General features: G+C 32.7%; 1 protein-coding gene across 1 annotated transcript in view; it reads right to left on the reverse strand.

Annotated features, from left to right (window-relative positions):
- Positions 1-5491: 5491 nt before the first annotated feature.
- LOC132721210 (myosin light chain kinase family member 4-like) overlaps positions 5492-21011 on the reverse strand; it is a 44345-nt gene continuing 28825 nt past the window's right edge. The window contains exons 2-9 of the mRNA XM_060705478.1: positions 13525-13595; positions 12715-12808; positions 9652-9855; positions 9014-9155; positions 8037-8236; positions 7408-7560; positions 6429-6474; positions 5492-5641 (exon numbers count right to left, since the gene is read on the reverse strand). Of these exons, the coding sequence (XP_060561461.1) occupies positions 5507-5641; positions 6429-6474; positions 7408-7560; positions 8037-8236; positions 9014-9155; positions 9652-9855; positions 12715-12808; positions 13525-13595 (1045 nt within the window). The 3' untranslated portion in view covers positions 5492-5506. The remainder of the gene's footprint in view (positions 5642-6428; positions 6475-7407; positions 7561-8036; positions 8237-9013; positions 9156-9651; positions 9856-12714; positions 12809-13524; positions 13596-21011) is intronic.

A 21011-nucleotide genomic window follows, 5' to 3' on the forward strand; every position in this document is an offset into this window, starting at 1 on the left:
GATATTATTCACTAATTAGGAGAAACTGCCTATTAGGAGAAATAAAATTAAACTTAATTAGGTCATACAAAAATCATACTGCAATTTTATTTCTCTTTTTATTAGGAGTAACAAAGTTCAAATTAAAATTTTTTTTTATCTAAATTAGGCTTATAAAAGTCCTTATTCCTAACTGGAACTTACAAAGCCTTTTCTATATTTTAATCATCAACACTTAATTAGGTCAAAGTACAAATTTTATTACTCCTTATAGCCTATTTCTCTTTAATTATGAGTCATTTTGGATATTTATTAGTTATTTAGGACTATTTGCAATTGCGTTTACAAAATTGTAAAAAGGTTTTCATCTATGTTCAAGAGTTACAAAGTCCAAATTAGTCTTTTATAACTCCTTAATACGAGTTAGTTGTGTAATTGAGATTTACGACCGTGCGACCACATACACGCATCGTGGACATGTTGAAAAAAAGGTGACCGTGCGACCACATACACGCATCACAGGATTCCCCTTCTCATACGTGAAAGGGACAAAGAGTTGTCCGCCCCTCTATTAAAGGGCAGACATCAAAATTACGCCACTTCCTTATCGTTATCGATAAGGCGGCTAAAGTTCACAGCTGTCGTGAGTTTGAATATATATACAACTATAGTAATGCAAACCAAGCGGGTTTTATGTTTCGTCCTTTTAGTTCGCTTTTGAAACTTTAAAAAGATCATATTTAATTTTTAGGTAAATCTTCAGTTAACAGTTTTTTCTCACTTTTCATTTTATGTATATAATAAAATTATTCTATTTCTGCAAAACATGAACGTTTCAAAAACGTTTTATATGCATCATATGTGGGAGAGATATTTCACACTTTGTTTGCAAATATTAACCTGGGGGCATTCTTGCTAAAATATGACCGACTTTGTATATTCAACTCATCCTATCTGTAAAAGAAAAAATGAGCCGCGTCATGACAAAACCAACATAATGGGTTTGCGACCAGCATGGATCCAGACCAGCTTGCGCATCCGCGCAGTCTGATCAGGATCCATGCTGTTCGCTTACAAACCCTATTACAAGTAGAGAAACTGATAGCGAACAGCATGGATCCTGATCAGACTGCGCAAACCCATTATGTTGGTTTTGTCGTGACACGGCTCAAATAATGTTTTTGTATTAATTTTACGTCGCACCGACACAGAATAGGTCGTATTGTGACTTTCAAGCTTTACTGGTCGGGGGAGACCTAGGACGTCACTTTATGCATTATTTCAGGTATAAATGAGTAGAACCACAGATGTTTCGTTAACTAGCTGGATGGCTTTCTCATATGAAAGAATTCAAAGATGCTGGCGCGGCCCGAGAGGCAAGTTGTTTGAAGCCAACGATCTTAATCACTCGACCACGGGAGACCCAAAAAAGGTAACGTGATAGGCTGCAAGAAAAAATAGATTACACTTAGGCAGACAATACAAGTCGTATTATCGATTGTGTCACTCACTGTTCAGTGGTTTGTTTTAGTCGTTTTTTTTTATGTATTTCCTTATATCTCACTGAATTGATATACTTCGTTTGATTTTAATTGCTTTAAAAGTGCGCCATTAAAAAGATTTCTTTCCATGCAACTCTCGTATTGATAACTCTTCTATCTTGAGAAATATTCTGGCGAGAAAAAGGCGAGAATAATAAAAAGGTTCAAAAAATGTACAAATGAGTGCGTGCGTGCCTTCATATCCTAGCTTTATTGAATGTCCATCCGGCCTGTCTAGCATGGGGACTACAGGTCACGGACATGTCACCATTTATGCCGTTAAAGGTAAAAATTTGTTTACAAAAGTTTTAGTAGATCGGACAGGAATTGCCGGACAAGCTTATTGCACAGGTGTTTTTTTTTCACAGAATGAATACATACGAGTGTAATAAAAGGGCTTATTTTTTAAGGAAGTAACCAAATGAACTAGAATGCAGCTTCTCCCAGGTTGTTTTGGCATTCTTTCATTCAAATTTGACATATTCAAGAAGAATTACATATATTTCAAATCATTTCTTAAAAGAAATTATAACCCAAAGATAAACATAGTATTTCTTTAAATTTGGGACAGGTAATGCATTCTGTTTGAAAACTGTGGTATAAATCAGTAATGTCTTCTGCTACGAAATTATCAGGCAAAAACTGAAATATATTTTGTATATATCTGTCGCCGCGGTTTAATTATCTCGTGCATATTGGAGTCATTTGGGTTCGTGTTTTATTTTTCCTGCTGGCAAGAGACCAGTATCGAAATTATTAGAACATGTTCTGTAAATTATTGAGTAATTTCCTGCTCGATTAAATTGTAATTGGAAATTAAATAGTTGGATTTATTGTGTTGTATATATTGCAATTTTCCATTCGTGGTTCAAAATTTGATCGAGATAGAAGATGATTGGGATAGAGCTGTAGAGAAAAAGAGAAAGGAAAGGGCGAGGTTAGTATATAACAAAACTAACTTCAAAAGAAAGGGGAAATAAAACTAAAGTGACAAATTTAGTTTATTATCAATTATATTTTATTAATATATTTTGTAAGATTGGCTGTTATAATGGCGATTGATAATGAAAAAATGTTATGATACAATTTTAAAATGACCTAAATTATAAAAAAAAAGACTGCCCCACTCTTTTTTTTAATTTTACCATTACCGGTACATTTTTAACAATATTTATAGAAATTTCCATTGGTCACGTGAATATTATTGATTATATTTTCATAGTGAAATATACAATTTAACACATGTTTTACAAAATGTAAAGTTATTTAGATTTTTACCTATTCACTGACCATTTACTCTTGGATGGACGCAATGCCACTTAAATTACCCCTTTAAAGGATTAACAATAATGCAAATTAGATGTTGATAACTTTGCTACCAAATTTTACCTTTATGTTAAAGAATAAGTTTTAAGTATCATTTTATTTATTTTTGCACACACATTTTGTATCAAATATTAAATATCCTGTATGTTGTAATTCAGGATGTAACAGCACTTAAATGAAATTTAATATATGTATTTAATTAGCCATCTAAAACAATTTCCAAACATCCTAGAATATGTTGAATATATACTGCAAATGTTTTTGTCGCATTATAAGTTATTTTTAGAATATATGCATGGAAAAATTTGGCTTAGACTTTATCGAAAATAAATTTCTAATTACCTCCCTTTATTTACATGAAATGTAAATCCGGTTGTATATCTTTACAAATAATGATTTTTTTGAAACTTACAATATTGATAAATCTTTATTTGAGCATCATATTTATGATATAAAACTATAAAAAATGGAGTGACACGATCTTTAACAATTGTAAACCAAACCTCGGCGTGGTCCAATTTTTTCTACTCAACATTGAGCCTGCTGGTACATGCTGGTACAAGCAGATTCTACCCTGCTGGTACAAGCAGATTCTACCCTGCTGGTACAAGCAGATTCTACACATGCGACCAGTGCAGACACAGAGCAGCCGGAACATCCGTGTCGACTGGAGAACACGGTATGTACGGCTCCCTATTCAGTTAGTACATATTTAAAGGTTTCCCTAAAACTATTAAAGGAACGCCACTGAGGCCCAAAAGCCTAAAAACATAAAATCTGAATTTTTAAAATATATCCGCTGGGGCACTTTAAACAGAAGGATATGCAATAGATAATTAAGAAATAACTGAAATATACTCAGAAATAAATTGAAATTCGAATTTTTATGGTATTCTTTGCACAGTTTGAGTGAAAAGCGTTGCAAAGTTTTTTCCAATTTTGAGTCATTTTTTTCACTATATCAATATGATTCTGGAAAAAAACGAAGTGGGCGAATGATCTGATATTGTGCGCAAAAGGTTTTGGTCTAGACCTTCATCTATTTGATTATTAATCTAGAAAAATTATTTCCAGTCCTGTCATGTTAAACCTCTGTGGAATCCATTTAATGGACTTATCATGATTGAGAGACGGACAAGTCTATTTTGCGATATTTAGAGTGGTAAACCTTAAACACGAGAATGGTTAACTTTAAACACGAGCGTGGTAAACTTAAAACACGACTAGACAGTAGGAAATTAAGCAACAGTAAACAAACATATTTGGAATATTACTTTATTCAAATTTTCACAGCATTCATATGATGCAATATTTACAAAAATTCAATATTTACAAGGAACATTAGTATAATGTTGTTGTTTTTTAAATTTAATATATTTTATAATATCACATTGCATACGTATATAATTATATATTAGGAAAATCATGAAAAACTCTGAAGGTGAAGTGGAGGAAAAACATATCTACAAATATACTAGAGGACAAACATGGACAATTACACATTACTATCATTTGCTTCATTTAAAGCATGAATGTAACATCCGTTACGCAGTTATAGTAACGTAATTCACTTCACTTATAATTAAAATAAATTTTTTATGATATCAATAATTATTTTCAATAAATAATCAATTTCTATCAGATTATTGTAAAATAACTTAACCAATGGTATTTGGATACCTGATTTCATCTAAGACTTAAAAAAATTATATAAAATATACGTAACGCATATGTTTATATGTAACAAACACCAATTGTTGAAGCAATTGTCATAAAAAGGGGGAAATACATTTAATATAATGAAAATATTCTGTCAGCATATACAAACGCAAACAATTTAAAACATATGAAGGAAAAATCGATTTGTTATTATTATGAAAAATAATTGTTATATTCTATATCTTTATATTTTAGCAAACGTAAAATGAAACGAGTTCAATTTTAACCCTTTGCCTGCTCAGAGTGATTGATGACGACACGGTAACAGACGGCAATTTAACAGACGACAATTATTTTCCCGGCATGCAAAGGGTTAATATAGCACAAAGCAGTTGAAGAACTTCAAAGTTCACCAAACATTTTAGAATATATAAATAGCAGAACCGAATTGAAACCTAGTCAGAAATTATATATACAAAGAAGAAGAAAAAGAAATTTTCACAAAGTTTATACAAGAAATGAATATCTGAAATTTGAATGTTGATGAAGATTAATTTAAGGTGTGATTTAATGCAACAAGAGTACATAGGAATAAAATTACACTCAATCAATGACAAACAACCATTGCATTTGTTATATAATATGAGCCAATAAGCCCATGTTCAGTTCAAAATCGTTTTCTAGAGCAAAAGAAACATTTCAATGACAAAACCCATTGAACTTACTTTAATTGTTTTCAATGTAATTTTTATGCTAGAAATTTAAAGAGTTATTACATTTTTGGCATCATAAGTCTGTAGAAATTTCTAAAAAGTGTTTGAATCTTACTTTATTATAATCCATTCTAGTGTTACTGACACAATGAACTTTCCATATTTCTATTTTTTTTCTGACGCAGTCTTTCTAATTTCGTCACACATACTTTGAAAACGTATTTGGAACTCATGATTGATTACCTCCCTTTCATTCGTCTTACAAAAAAAAACTTTTTAAAATTTGTTTTATAATTTGACGCCCATGCGTTTGAGTGCCAACATTGCGTTAACCGCTTTTTGCCACTTCCGTCTGTAAACGAACTTTTTCAAGCGTTTAGTTGACAGAGACCTTGTCGGAATGCGCTCACGTTTAGCAGATCGCTGAAATATATAGAAAAATGTCGTTAGATAAGATATTTAAGTGTTCAAAAGTCTTCGTTGGTCGCCATGTCTGTTGGAAAAAGATAGCTCGCTAATTTCCGACCGAAATTTGACAACATCTCAGATCTTTATGATTTTGGTATGCAAACATGTAGATATGTCCTCTTTACTTCCGCAGTATTTTTTGTAATGAAAGAGCGTTGGTATGACGTCAAAGCGCCCTCTGTTGCAAGTTAAGATGAAGTGCAAAGTATCAGGTATGTGTGTTACTTGATTTCACAATTGGACCCTCAGCCATATACAAACTTGTAAAATTTGAAATGATATCTTACAAACAACCACTAGTAAACCTCAGCGACTTATAAATCATAAAAGCACAATTTATCTTACCCTTAGCCACTTATAATCTCAGCTACTTATAAAACCCAAGCCACTTATAAATTGGTGAAAATAAAACAAATCTTACCCTCAGCCGCTTATAAACTATATTATTGAAGTGTAAAAATGAGTTTACCCTCAGCCACATATTAACCTCAGTCACTTATTAACTAGCGAACATAATAGAAATCTTACCCTCAGCCACTTATAAACTAAAATATTTTATTGTAAAAATGAGTTTACCCTCAGCCACATATTAACCTCAGTCACTTATTAACTAGCGAACATAATAGAAATCTTACCCTCAGCCACTTATAAACTAAAATATTTTATTGTAAAAATGAGTTTACCCTCAGCCACATATTTACCTCAGTCACTTATTAACTAGCGAACATAATAGAAATCTTACCCTCAGCCACTTATGTTCCAGACATTCTGTAGCCGTCATACGTTTCCTGAAACCAAATTTTAAAGAATAATTTATTTTGTTTACATACTAAATGACTATCTAATTTCCAAGTCAGTAATTGACTTAATTAATTTGTTCCTTCACCGGCGACGGTGGTTAGTGGTTACATTTAGGTTAATTTCATGAGACTGATTATCACTGAAATATCAATGCACAAATGCATTTTTCTGTAATATTATTCTGAAATCAGACTGACAAATCCTAGACATGTTGTCATAATGTGCAAACAGTGAGAGAGTTACTTATATCATTTATATCTCATAATTGTTTTTCATATTACGCAACTGGGATGGTAAACCATAACATCGCTCATTCGAGACGAACGCACACTCATTTTTTTTGCTAATACTAGAACAAGCCTTTAGGGCTATACTAGACAAAAAGATAAGAAAATTTTATATTTTTATATACATTTTTTCTAGGTATATAAATTACAAATGTTGGTATCCCGAGATCATTAGTATTGAGCTCTATAAAGAATGTCCGTGATTACAATTTATATTTCTTTCATTTATATTTCTTTGGTATCATTTCACCACCTTGGGGATCAGGGTATCATCAAATTTTATAAGAAAAATACATTATGCGTACACAGCCGTAAGATAAAAGTGTATTATTACATAGATACATTTCATCATGAAACTTAATCAAATCAGTTCTCCAACAAGACAAAACACTCAAGCGAGTTTCCAAGCTATGAATGGCTTGAAGCACTGAGACAAGTTTCTGTTAAAGCGGCCTTCAGCTTTTAATTTTTTGTTGAAGAAAAAAAAACATTTCTGTGTTGTTTCAAACTAAGTATACAGTTCAGTATCTTATAGTATCATATCTTCAATCAGACATCAAAACGTTCAGTACAAACACATTTGAATTATTGGGCTGGAAAAAAACAAAACCCAAAATAAACAAACAAACTCACGTTGTATCTTTCACGATTAGTTTTGATATGAAGTCTTTTGCTTCAGCAGATATACTCTCAAACTCTTCAAGCTTTGAATCCCATTGTTGGGCGTCTGCTATATTAGCAATTGGGTTCGCCTCACTGCACGAAAACGGCGATAACCCCCGAAATCTCGGGATGAAAGGGAACATGTACAACACGGAAATGAATAAATTACTATTTTGGACAATGTTTAAAGATACATTCAAATAGGAAATAATTTAATCCATTAAAATCAAAATTTTATATGCAATATTTGAATAATTATGTTCTAGAGATACAATGATATATGCAGTATCTATGTTAACACACATAACCTCATTATATTCTGATTAACATTGTTTTGTATGTGCGTGCGCGTGCGCTCGTGTGGGTGTGCGCATGCTTGTCTCTGTTGTCAGTGATGACGCTTGCGTCTGTGTACACACATATTCGACCACGTTTAATATGCATTTATGCATCGATGAACGTTGAAGACTTACTTAATCAACTTTATTATAGGACAATAATATTGTGTTTTCAACTCATTCTTCTCGTAAAAATTACAGTTATTTATTAATTGACATGAACATAAGGAAATTATCAAGAAATTGGTAACGGACACTTACAATATATAGCAGATGATTCCTATACTCCACATGTCTGTCGATGGAAAGATAGGCTCAAAGTTTGCCTGTTCCGGTGCCATGAATTCCGGTGTACCAAACAATATTCGGAGATCTTCGTTCGGCTTATATCGTCTTGCGAGGCCAAAATCGATTATTTTGATTCGATTTCCTTCTCTTGTAAGACAAAGTATGTTCTCGGGCTGAAGAAATGTAATACACATTTATGAAACTAGACTAGAATGTGAAGAAATAACAACATGCACATATGTGCCAGACGGAGAGCATGACTTACGCAAACTAAAATCGCTATGGTGTGGAAACCACAAAGACAAAAGAATTTTTAAAATTTTCAGTACCAAATCGATATAAAATTCCTTTCCCCCCTTTTTAGGTAAAGTATGATAAACCAGATCAACAAGGAAAAGCAACGACCAATGATCGAAAAGGTAAAACGAATATATTATCTCACTTCAAATTCATAAGCATTTCTCATGGATACATGTAATGCTTCTATTTATACCACAAATTTCTCTAGGAACAGGACATTATTTACTTACTCAATTGTCATTTTGAAACACAAATATAGACCCGAAAGCAACATTCAAAGCGCAGCTTAATAGATAACACACGTACACATATACCAGTAACGCATATTTAGATATTTTACAATACACTAAAAAATCAAATGCACATAAATAAAGCAATGTGAAAACAATGAAGCGGCGAACAATGACAATATTACCATGAAAATAACAGTGGGGCACCGCTTTTATATATTAAAATGATACTTAAATTTAAATCTACGTGCTAAATATGAAGAATTATTCAAGAATCACATAGATGAAATCGTCTAAATAAAACAATAAAAAGAGCGAATGAATGCAAAAAATAAAAATACGAACAAAAAACACAGAGACGGTCATATGTACACAGTGGGGCACCGCTTTGAAGCGGTCAATAGTTAAATGAATACTTGCCTTTAAATCAAGATGCAAAATACTGTTATTATGCATAAATTCTATGCCTTCACATATTTGTCTCATAAACATTATGCAAGCCTTCTCTGTGAGTATAAAATCATCATTTATGACACGTTCAAATAATTCACCGCCAGATATTCTGGAAATCATGAATAAAAAAAGTCAATACTTTATTTGTTAGAAAGCCATGTTTCAAAAGGTTTTAGAGTTCAGACATAGAAAGAAAATCAGTGATGTTTAAAAACAGTTTCTTTGTCAAGATCGTAATTCTATTAGATAAAATGTAAAAAATAATAATTAAAACAAAAGGAAAAACTTTTTGGTCTTATATGTTAAATATGCCTTATTGGAAAGCATTTTTTTCATATCATTACGATACAAAAGTATAACACGGGTTGCATGGAGTGTTTTATGTTTTAAATCTTATCCATTGAATAAAATAATACATTTATAGCCCCTTTTTGCGAATAAGGTATATGGCTAATTGTATCAATTTCATTTTCAAATCACCAAGAGAACAATCATTCCCTGCTTAAAATTACAATTGGACGGAGATTTGAACAAATGATTTTAACAGGAATGTATGAAAAATGGAATAATTATCAAATATTTTGAAACATCAGCAAAACACTTACAGCTCCAGTACCAGACAAAAATGGTTTCTTTTCGTGAACACATCATATAACTGTAGTAATCGGGGGTGTTGTAAATTCTTCATCATCTCAATCTCATTTTGAACATCGAACCGGTCCTGAGGTCCGTTCACCTCTATAAACTTTGCTGCCAGCTCTCGTCCTGTTTTCCGCTCTTTACACTGTTTAACTTCACCAAATTTACCCCTGTGAAGAACAAAATAATTGATTCATGTATTAGAATCGAATTTCAACATTTTGTCCTAACTTATGATATATATTGTTCATTGTTTTAGCTTATTGTTCTCACCTACACCCCTTCCTATCTTCATATATCTATAAGGTCTTGTTCTCCAAGTTCATTTTTAGGCTTGATATTCACTGTGAACACAGCCGAATTAACACAACTGTGAATTATTCAGATTTCATTATTTTGATGTTTAAATGTCGTTCTATTCTTAAACCGGTGCTTGGGGCCTAGATGGTATTTTTCACTTTACACTACCCACTTGAGCCGACCCAATCAAGCCTAGTCTGCAATATAATCCCGCTTTGGGCGTTGTCTTTTATTACTTTTTTTGTCTTTTTTCGAAGGTAGGGTGGAGGTGTTTGGGGTATCATGATTTTTTTTATGACGTAACTATGGCAATAGCTCATCACTCCCATTTCTTCTTACTTTGTCATTGTAATATTTTACGAGCAATTACAGTAAACCATTACGTTTGAAAAAAGTACTTTCTTTAGCGATAAAAATAGCTGGTCATAATTTTTCAACCAGGGCATATAATGATGAAAAATTTTTTTACTCTATAACCTACTTTTACAATTAAAAAATGTCCGCCCCTAGGGGCAAGTTCAAATTTACAAAACAACGGGCAATGGAAAAGAGAAAAAAAGTCTCCCCTATCACAGCTTGACATTTATGTGTAATAATGGTAATTCCTCGTCTTAACGGCGCGATTAATATGTTTCAGTAGAACATTGCGGCACTTTTGAGAATACATTTTTTAATGTTTAATCTACATGGTCGTCTGAAAAATGATTGGTTCAGCGCACTATTTCAATTTATTCTGTAATAGGCAGATATCTCGAGAGATCTCGGAAGCTTTGAAGACAACATAAAGAAAGTAAGACACACAAACTTAATTTGATTGAATCTTCACATTACAGACAATAGAAAGAAATGCAACATCATGTAGGCTCCTTAGCACCAGATAAAACAGTTAATTACCTTCGCCAATATTAAAAAAGAACGAACAGGAAGACAATCCATTCATACGTGATAAAAAGCAATGATAACAAACACCATGTAAAATTCTATTGTTTGACCTTCCATTTCAAGATAATTCTGAGTCATGGTCAAGTTCAGTATGGTCTACTTTAAGGTCATGTAGTGTGCCTTAGTATGTAGACAATCCATTTAGAAATAGAACAAATGAAAAATGTTAAATGTTTGGACGGTAAGGCCTCCATGACGGTATCAATACCTATATTATTTTTTTTCTTCGAAAACAAAATCAATGTTTCAAATTAAAACTAGTTTCTAAAACATATACTGCTAGTATACTTTGATTGGTTTAGTCTGGTTTTACTGCGCACCAACACAATTTAGGTCATATGGCGCCGAAACAGGAAAAGTGATTTTTCCAAACATCGGGTGTTACCTAAAGCTACACCAGGGGTCAGATCCAGCTCACTTGCTGAAGCTAAGATATGCATAGACTTCAGTAATTCAAACCCATTTAGTCGCCTCTTACAATCACACAGCAATTCTGATGCCTCAACCCTTAAAGGCAACCCCTCAGCCACAAGGGGATTCTTATATACTTTTGATTCATTTCTGTGTTTCTCATATCATAATGCTTTGTCTCTTTATTTGCAAGTTAAGCAATCCCAATTGTCCTTCATGAAGTATTATGCAATCTTATGTACCTTTATACAAATTTCCTAACTAATTGGAAAAAAATACTGTTAAATTTTTATAATAATTATATAATATGGAAACTAACTAGGATTTAATGGTATGCAGCTTAACTGATATCTGCTTTTTATTTATTATTGCCACAGGATAATTAATTCTGATCAAGACATCACATAACTGAAATATACTTGTTTTATCAATTAGCAATATGCTTTTATACTTTGTAAGTCTATTCCGCGCTATTTATAGATTATGACGTCATTGCGCGAGGTGTCGCGTGGTGTAGCTGCACAATCGTATTGTAGGCATTGATAAAATCCAGCATTATGTGCTCTTCCGGTTAACAACCACAATCTCAAGAACGAGTTGGCCCATGTTCAAGATTTGGAGTATAGAATAATGTAACTAGAACTGTCAGATATACCCAAGTCAGTACTACATCAGTAAATTTGTTATTTAAAGAAATGAGCACTGAATATGATATAGCAACATTCACCTACAAGTAATACAAATTTTCATTCATTCTCAATGGGGTATTAGTGAAATTTGATTCATAGTACTTTTGCTTTACATTTCACAAAGAAGAGCGTATGTTGCCGCCGCTGCAAGAATAGCAACAAATCAAAAAGGGGTCTACACAATACCAAACTTTTTTTACAGTGGTGAAAAAAGTTTGAAACAGTACATAAATGACAGGTTCGGACAAAAAAAATGAAAATACCACAGATATTTTCCAATTGCGAAAATAAAATGTAATGATTGCTATGATAACATGATAGCAAGTAATTGTTTTGAATTGTTATAAATAATATGTTTCAAAGATAAGTTTGGATGTTATTAGAAGAAAGATATTCCATTAATTAGCTAAGTATTAGAAAGAGCATCGAAACATTAGGCTATCTGATTTGTAAGACGGTCATAGCCTTTTCTATAATTATCCCCCTTTCTGTGTCGTCACAATAAGAAAATCCATCAAATAATGTAGCCATTCAACAGTCAGTGCGGTAACTGGAGTGCAGATATTTGTTATTGTGGATTTGTGGGTATACGATTTAATTCTGACATATTTTCAACAAAAATGTCTCCAAACCATGATACAATTAGCTTCAAATTGTGTTAAGAAGGTTATCTCATTGAAGACATACCTGCCCAACAATAGATCGGAGACGTCATACTCGTCCGTGATCCAGCAGCCGTTCCGGATTTTAACATCACGTGACTCGAAGGGAGCCTCCTCGTCTAAAAATAGAATAATATATGTTTCCGTATAGCAATTTTCAGAGTTAAGTTTATTAGTATTCTCACATAGTACCTGTGGACAAATTTAGAGAAAAAACATGTCCTTGCCGGAGACAGTATGAAATTGACAAATGTGATTTTACTTTTTACAAAATAGGGGGTTCTTATAAAAAATGGAATGGTTAGGCGTTATCAATCTTATATTTGATTTCAATTTATATAGAAATACAATGGAAATAAGACAAATAGATTATATTTAATATGGTTAAATTTGTATAATCTAAGAGAAACTATTTAAGTTAACATAGGGTCGGCATTTGTCATATATAAGGTAAGAAATACATGTAGTCCATAATAAGCCAGCAAACATACATAATTAAAAAGTAGCAGCATCATGCTTATATGTTTACCTTAGGGTACAACTTAATATGATTAAGGAATGAAGTGGAAACCATTCTGTTTCAGTAGTATTATTGATAAAACAAAATAAACCACTTTTAATGAACCCTTACATTGTAGCGAGCCATAAAAAGATTACTCTGTGCCACCAATATAAAGCCTGACCGTGCAATCTGGCAGCTTTTAAACCTGAAACATGTGGCGTGCCAATATCTAAATTTTCATCTTCGTCTTCCCACAATTGATGATGGCCAGCTGGCTCAAACATCAAAACTGGTCAAGACAAAAATCAAGCACAGTAATGGTATAAAACTTACGTCCAGTAGGTTCACTTTCGTCTACATGTACTTTGGAATGATTCATTTTGTTTTGGTCCAATGCCATACACCTGAAATATAAAATAGAGGGTAAAAATTTTTTATATCGTTTTCCGTTTTATATCTACCCTTACTACATGCTTAGTTAAGTCAAAATATTTGAGTTTATCAGAAATTTAACCTCAAGTATATGTAGTATAGCGTAAAGAGAGTATTCTGGTGGAATTTTGTTTTTAGAGCATATCTGAACAGATATTTGCATGTTTTGTCACATTTTTTATCGTCTACTCTAATTCCATGCTTGCGCCGTCTGATCAGGATTCATACTGTTCGCTTACAAACCCTATAACAAGTAGAGAAACTGACAGCGAACAGCATGGATCCTGATCAGACTGTACGGATGCGCAGGCTGGTCTGGATCCATGCTGGTCGCAAACGCATTATGTTGGTTTTGTCGTGACGCGGCTCATATAGCATAACCTTTCAAATCTCAGAATCAACTTCTACTGCGAAGTGAACCTATAATATGTAAGGGTTGCTTAATTTCTTTGGTCTTTTATTTTGCACGGCTTATTTAATTTTATTTCGACTCTGCTTGCACGATTTTTCAAGGTTAAGGGAGAGACATGTCTGTTTTCTGGTTTGATTGAACTATTTTGGTTTCTGTGAAGCGGTTTCGCTTTGTATATTATGAACTGAATAGATAAGAAATGCGTGTCTTAAATTAAGTTTATGGTTTTAGTTACTTTCGCAGAATCATTAAACTCGTCTGCAAAATGTAAATTTAGCGAAAACGCGAGACTTTAAAGGTCCCGTGTCCTTGAACTTTTAACATTTATATTATCATTAGTATACTAACGTGATATATGCATGTATAAGATATAGGTATAATTCTGAACCTCAAAGAATACTATACTTTTTGTTGTTGTTGTTGTTGTTGTTGTTGTTAACGCTGTTGCTGGTGTTTGAACGTGCTGTACTTATTGCTGTTTTCTTTAATTTAAACATACTTAATTGCAGCATATACATATAAATATTATACAGATAATGAGTATATAACAAAATACAAATGGGTTAGGCAACAAGTTCTAGCAACATAAGATTAAGCCCTTCTTTGTCTTATTTCTTAATTCACCTTCTCAATTTATTAAACTCTTTGTAATTTAAATAAGAAATACAATCATAACTGAAGCAATACAATTTTAATTTGTTGTTTTTAAAACACTTAACTGCTTGTATAAAATCTATTTAAAAACTCTACGCCATGAATATCATACATGTAAAAGGCAATTATGTCTAAAGCCAATCTGCAATCTTGAGAAAATTGAAAGTGTATAACATTTAATTTTTATTTATTTATTTATTTATTTATTTATTTATTTATTTATTTAAGGGCATAATAAAAAGAAGGTTGGTTATAATGATGTCGGTGTATATCGCTATTACTTTAGGTAATTTTGCACAATAAAAAATTATCTTCTGGAAAAAAGGACTGACCAAAAGGATCTGAAATTTTGCACACAACTTATTGCTATAAATCTGCAAATCTTAGAGAAGAAAAAAAAGAATCTTCGTGGAAGCCCTTTAATTTCTTATACCGCTGACAGCAATATATTCTACCAATGCGACCAGTGTATTACCATGCCCAGCACTGTTAATGTCCGCTATTCGTTCAGTTCATTTTTTTCAAATTTTCCCTAAAATTAATATTATAGATGATATTGTCCACATTTGAAAGTAAGAAAATTCCATTTAATATTTTCGGGGTAGTGATAGTAAAAATCAGCAGACGACGTTTATGTATGTGTGTGATTTATACAATTATTTCATAAACAAAAATTAAATCAGGATCTAATTTATACACTCTAATGCGTTTGGAGCCATCTTGGCTACAACAAATACATTCCATTTGCATAATAATCTTTATCAATGGGGAGCATTCTGTACAAGTGGTTTTTAACGAAATTCTTTGAGATATAGCATTTACACGAAAGCACATAAAACTTCAAAGCTGCTTTTCATGTATTTATCTCCATTTTCTAGAGAAATAATGCAAGCATTTAACTTTCTGAACTGCTTAAGACATTTACTGTGTTAGAGCAATGAAATCATTCATTCTGAACGTAAGTGAAACTTTATAATAGATGTATTTTTGGAAACGGCATGCAATAAACGGAAAGATAACTAAATGATTGCTGACTGATAAGTAAGATTTAAAATGCATGAATGAAATATATTGCATAATGAAGATAAAAATGGCTCTTGCAAAACACGCGTGCAAAAATTTGATGCATTCGAGACTTTTTTTTTATTTTTGTATATATTTTGTATATTGTCTGTTGTTTTCCTTTTCTTTTAATTTTGTTACGTTTGATATTTTGTTGTTGTTGATGTCTGTATACAATTTAAGTTGTTGTTGTTGTTGCTGCTGCTGCTGTTTGTTATTCCTTCTTTAAGCAAAGTTGTTGTTGTTGTTGTTGTTGTTGTTATTATGGTTGGTTGGTTGGTTTGTTTGTTTTGTTATTATTGTTTTAATCCTTCCTTAAGCATTGTTGTTGTTGTTATGGTTGGTTAGTTGGTTGTTGTTGTTGTTGGTGGGTGTCATTTATTTTGGAGATATTGTAAGAACCTGAGAAAGTGCCCCCACTATCATCAGCTGGCCGTTTGACGGTATGCCAAAGATTCATTAATCGTACGGATTTTTTCCCAATTTCACTGCGTTAGAAGATGTGCAAGGACTTTAGTGGTAAAAAAAAATACGACAATCGCATCTTCTCGGCCCTTTCAAACTTCGAACCCAATAGTAAGAATACACAGAACGGATACGATATTTCGGTCATACCAACGCGAACAATCTAAACATGTAATCAAATAGCCTTATAGTAAAAGTCCGCCAATTTACAGATATAACAGTAAACAATACATTATTTATATACTAGTTATTAATGGTTAATGAAACCTTAAGTACAAAATGTCTACCTGTTGACATTTATTTCTATTTGATTATAATTTTACATCAGTGAGCATTTTTGAATTGATATTGATTGTCAGACATATATTCAATCATAATTTGATCAAAATAGACTTTATTTTCCTTTCAATGTCAAATATATATATTAAAAATACATTCGTTATACTACACCATATCAAAAACCACGTGGTAGAACTACTTTCATATTAAGTCCGAGGTTACTACTGATAATAGCCAAGATGTTCCGATTGAGAATACGAATCGCGGTTTCTTAAAATGCTTATGCATTGATGTCGGTCAACAAGACCTAGCCACTAGCAAAAATCAAACTTCTAACGTGCGTTTAAATTGGGTTATCAGATGCAATGTTTAGGTAATATCCGCAATGTCTCTTATGAATTAAGTGTGCCAATTACTTTTAATGTTATAAGTGTGCCAATTACTTTTAATGTTATATATTTTAAAGCATATGTCTTAACAATATACGGTAATTTGCTGACTTGCTAAACAAATCGCATTATCAGTTTCAACATTTAATGCAATATCCGCTCGGTCTTTTATGAAATATACGAGTTTACGTCCACGCCCCCCCCCCCCGGCACCGGCTTACGTAGAATTCAACATTAGTCTCGGGATTGTGAAATACATGTGCTTTAAACAAGAAAACATTTACATAAATGAAATGGAGTTTTGAAAGGGAATCAGAGGTTATTTAGCCTGGGTTCCAGTTTGTCGATTTTTTATGTGCTTCTTTTCATTTAAGAATGATATTTCATCATTAATGCAAGCGACTGCAAAATTGTCATACAAAACACAATTAAAATTTCAAATTATTCCTTGAAAATAATGTTGATGTCCACTTACAACACTGGTGCATTTTGATGACACACAGCTAATGAATGTGTTTTTTATCTGATATAGTTTTAAAGATAGTATTCTGTTGATGGGTGTTAGAAGAATGTTTATTTACTCTAAGGATATGTTGCTCCTTTTCCGGCCGAAGGCCGTCTAAAATAACTTTGACGTTCTGTAAAATTTACATCGAAGAACTGAATATAGGGGATCGTTTCAATTACAAACTGAAATCTGGGGATCTCATTGGCCATTCTAAAATAAAATGTAAAGGAAAAAAGATAAGAATTGCCCAAATCAGTTACTGACGGAGAAAGGCGAAATTTGCCGGAAATGTACGAATATTTATAGAACGCTAAATACCTGAAAAAGAGATGCATACTGACAATTATTTACATGCTGAGAAAACATGGCAAGAAACGCTAGGATTCCAGATGTTATGGTTTATGTTTTATCGCACGAATAAATTGGATATGATTTTAATGATAAAATAAGTGCATGGTACAGGTACAACTGCTCAGAAAATTACTTGTAATAAACTTTTATAAATTTTAGAAAAAGCAAGCATTTGACATTATTTCCCATTTGTTAAAATGCTCCTCATGTCCAGATGGCTCAGTATTTTCCTTAAACTATAACTTGCATAAACAAATTTTGAATTTCAAGTCAAATATCTATGTAGTGACAATGACTACAAAAACAACCTTGTGTGAATTTTTGAATTTATGGCTAAGGGTGCATTCAAATTAATTCTAATTTATCAAATTTCTGAAAATTCATCATGCAATTTAAGTTCAAATGCTTGAAATTTTTTAAAGATAATTAATATTTCAACATCACATATTTCAAAAATTTAAACTTTGCATGCTGGAAAAGAATCGAATCTCATTTTTTATCCACATTTCTCGAAAAGAAACAAACATAATTAAGGAGCATTGTCTATTGTAAAGATTGGTACGTCATAAGGGAGATACTTGTCGTCTGGTCTTGTACGTCAAAAGACGCGGAGGTACTTGTTGTCAGGTCTGGAACGTCATTAGACGCATGGGCAAATGACTGGCACGGTCTGGCACGTGATAAGATGGACACGGATGTACTTGCTGCCTGGTCTGGTACCTCAAAAAGACTTGGAGGTACTTGTCGTCTGGTCTTACACGTCAAAAAAACGCGGGGGTACTTGTCGTTTGGTCTTATACGTCAAAAGACGCGGGGGTACTTGTCGTTTTGTCTTACACGTCAAAAGACGCGGAGGTACTTATCGTCTGGTCTTACACGTCAAAAAACGCGGGGGTACTTGTCGTTTGGTCTTATACGTCAAAAGACGCGGAGGTACTTGTCGTCTGGTCTTACACGTAAAAAGACGCGGAGGTACTTGTCGTCTGGTCTTACACGTCAAAAGACGCGGAAGTACTTGTCGTCTGGTCTTACACGTCAAAAGACGCGGGGGGTACTTGTCGTCTGGTCTTACACGTCAAAAGACGCGGGGGTACTTGCTGCCTGGTCTTACACGTAAAAAAACGCGGAGGTACTTGTCGTCTGGTCTTACACGTCAAAAGACGCGGAGGTATTTGTTGTCTGGTCTTACACGTCAAAAGACGCGGGGGTACTTGTCGTCTGGTCTTACACGTCAAAAGACGCGGAGGTACTTGCTGCCTGGTCTGGTACCGAGCTCATTGCAAAGGTAATTGCAATTACCCTATCAGAAGGCTTAGAGTTAAAGCGGCCAGACAAATAAAAATGTAAGTATCTATTTCTTTTATTCCATCATAACAACAAATTTTCAACTAGGCATTGCTGTTATTTTTGCTTCATTATAACCGAGCAATGTTAAGTTAAACAAAACTTATTTATAGATTCAGATGCTTGTTTTAAAACATTTAAAATGCATGACTTATAACAGATGTGTGCAGTGTGATATATTTGGCTTCAATGAAAACACGTGCGCAAAAAAATCATGATAAAATTTCAAGAATGGTTTATTTTCCTCCTAAATTAACGATTGCCAGGTTTATTTGAATAAACTAAGTTTTAAATTGTTATTACTTCGTTGAAGTTAAACTGTTGTGCTTAATGCCTTTCATCCATGATAGTTCGTAAAAAGTCGCCCAATTACGTCACTTTCTAACATTTGATTGGACAGTTGATATGTATTTGTGTTGCTCTTGGTCCAATCAGCGTTTATTTACAAACACGAAAATGCACGAGTTTACCGAAAATTCACGAGCTTAAGGCAGATTTAATCTATCTTACTTTGCAGAGAACGCTGTATTTATTGTTATTGTTTAATTTCAGAACTTTAATAAAACAATGAACATATTATATGACGTGACAAAATCAGTTTACCCTGAAACCACAAAGATTTTATATAAGAAAACAGAGAATTCATTGAAATGCAAAAGAATTAACAGTATACTATTCAAATATCGCCCTTTAAGAACTGCACAAAAAATGTGTTTTTGTAATATGAAATATTATGTAATCTTCAAAATTCTTTGTCAAATGAACGCTTATTAAAATTCTAAATGAAACGATACAGATTTTTCAAGAATGAACGTTGGGTAAAAATGTAGTGTCATAGCGAGCTCGAAGAGCGAGCTTTAGGGTAACGCGAGTACCTGCTGATAGCGCGGAGGTACTGAACTGACACATCGCAACTTTTCGAATAACAAGATAACGATAAAGACCGAGGTATTCTGATTGAAAACGGAAGCGTAGACTGGTATCCTGCGCACTTATACTGGAACCATAATAGGACAGAGAACCACAATAAACGGGCTTTGAGGCTTTGCCTTTTTCATATTATATTTACAATTCTAGTACATTGTACTGTATTTCTATATTATTCTACATTATGTTTAAATTATGCGTAGAGGTGTCTTTCGGTCCTACGTTGTCAATTTTACAGTTGCTTTTATTGCCCATTAGAGCTATTCTACCTTAACTCTTCATTCCAATATGTTTCATTCAGTGAGATACGACTTTTATCACACCGGTATATATCAAAAAGCATATGATAACGTGAAAATATTATAATTATAAATGATAACAATCATTATAACAACTGCCACTGTCAGGCGCCCAAGATAATTGTTGCGTATTTTTAATATTAATTTTATTATTTTGTTAACAAGTTTGATAAAAATCGGCGTTTATGGTTAGATTCTTGCAATAAATCACAGCTGAATATATCTTAATTTTGTGAACATTCTTTACTTATCTGTTATGTTATGTCTGTATATCAAAACATACAGGAAACATTTAACACGTGTAGATAACATGATCTAAGTTATATAGACGCTTTAAGATAACATGATCTGAGTTATATAGACGCTTTAATAGCTATCAGATACACTTTGATATTACCGCTTCTGTTTTGTTTAGAAACAAAAATTTATGAGGTCGAAATAGGCCCATTAACTATGCTTAAATTACGTATGGAATTATTATCATCTAAAAAAACACCAACATTTAAATAAAATGTCTGAATAATGCAACATTTTCTACGAGATAAAAGAATTAAACGCAGGACAGAACGAATTAAATAGATTTGAAAAATAATTTGAAACTATAGGAACATTTGGCGCGTGTTTTAATTTTGAAAAATGATGAAATCTGAAACAGATATAAAATTTAATTGTCTATGTAAATGATACTATCTTCTTGT

This window comes from Ruditapes philippinarum, unplaced genomic scaffold (genome assembly GCF_026571515.1).
Source record: "Ruditapes philippinarum isolate M1 unplaced genomic scaffold, ASM2657151v2 ctg4200_1_1_1_1, whole genome shotgun sequence".
Classification (NCBI taxonomy): Eukaryota; Metazoa; Mollusca; class Bivalvia; order Venerida; family Veneridae; genus Ruditapes; species Ruditapes philippinarum.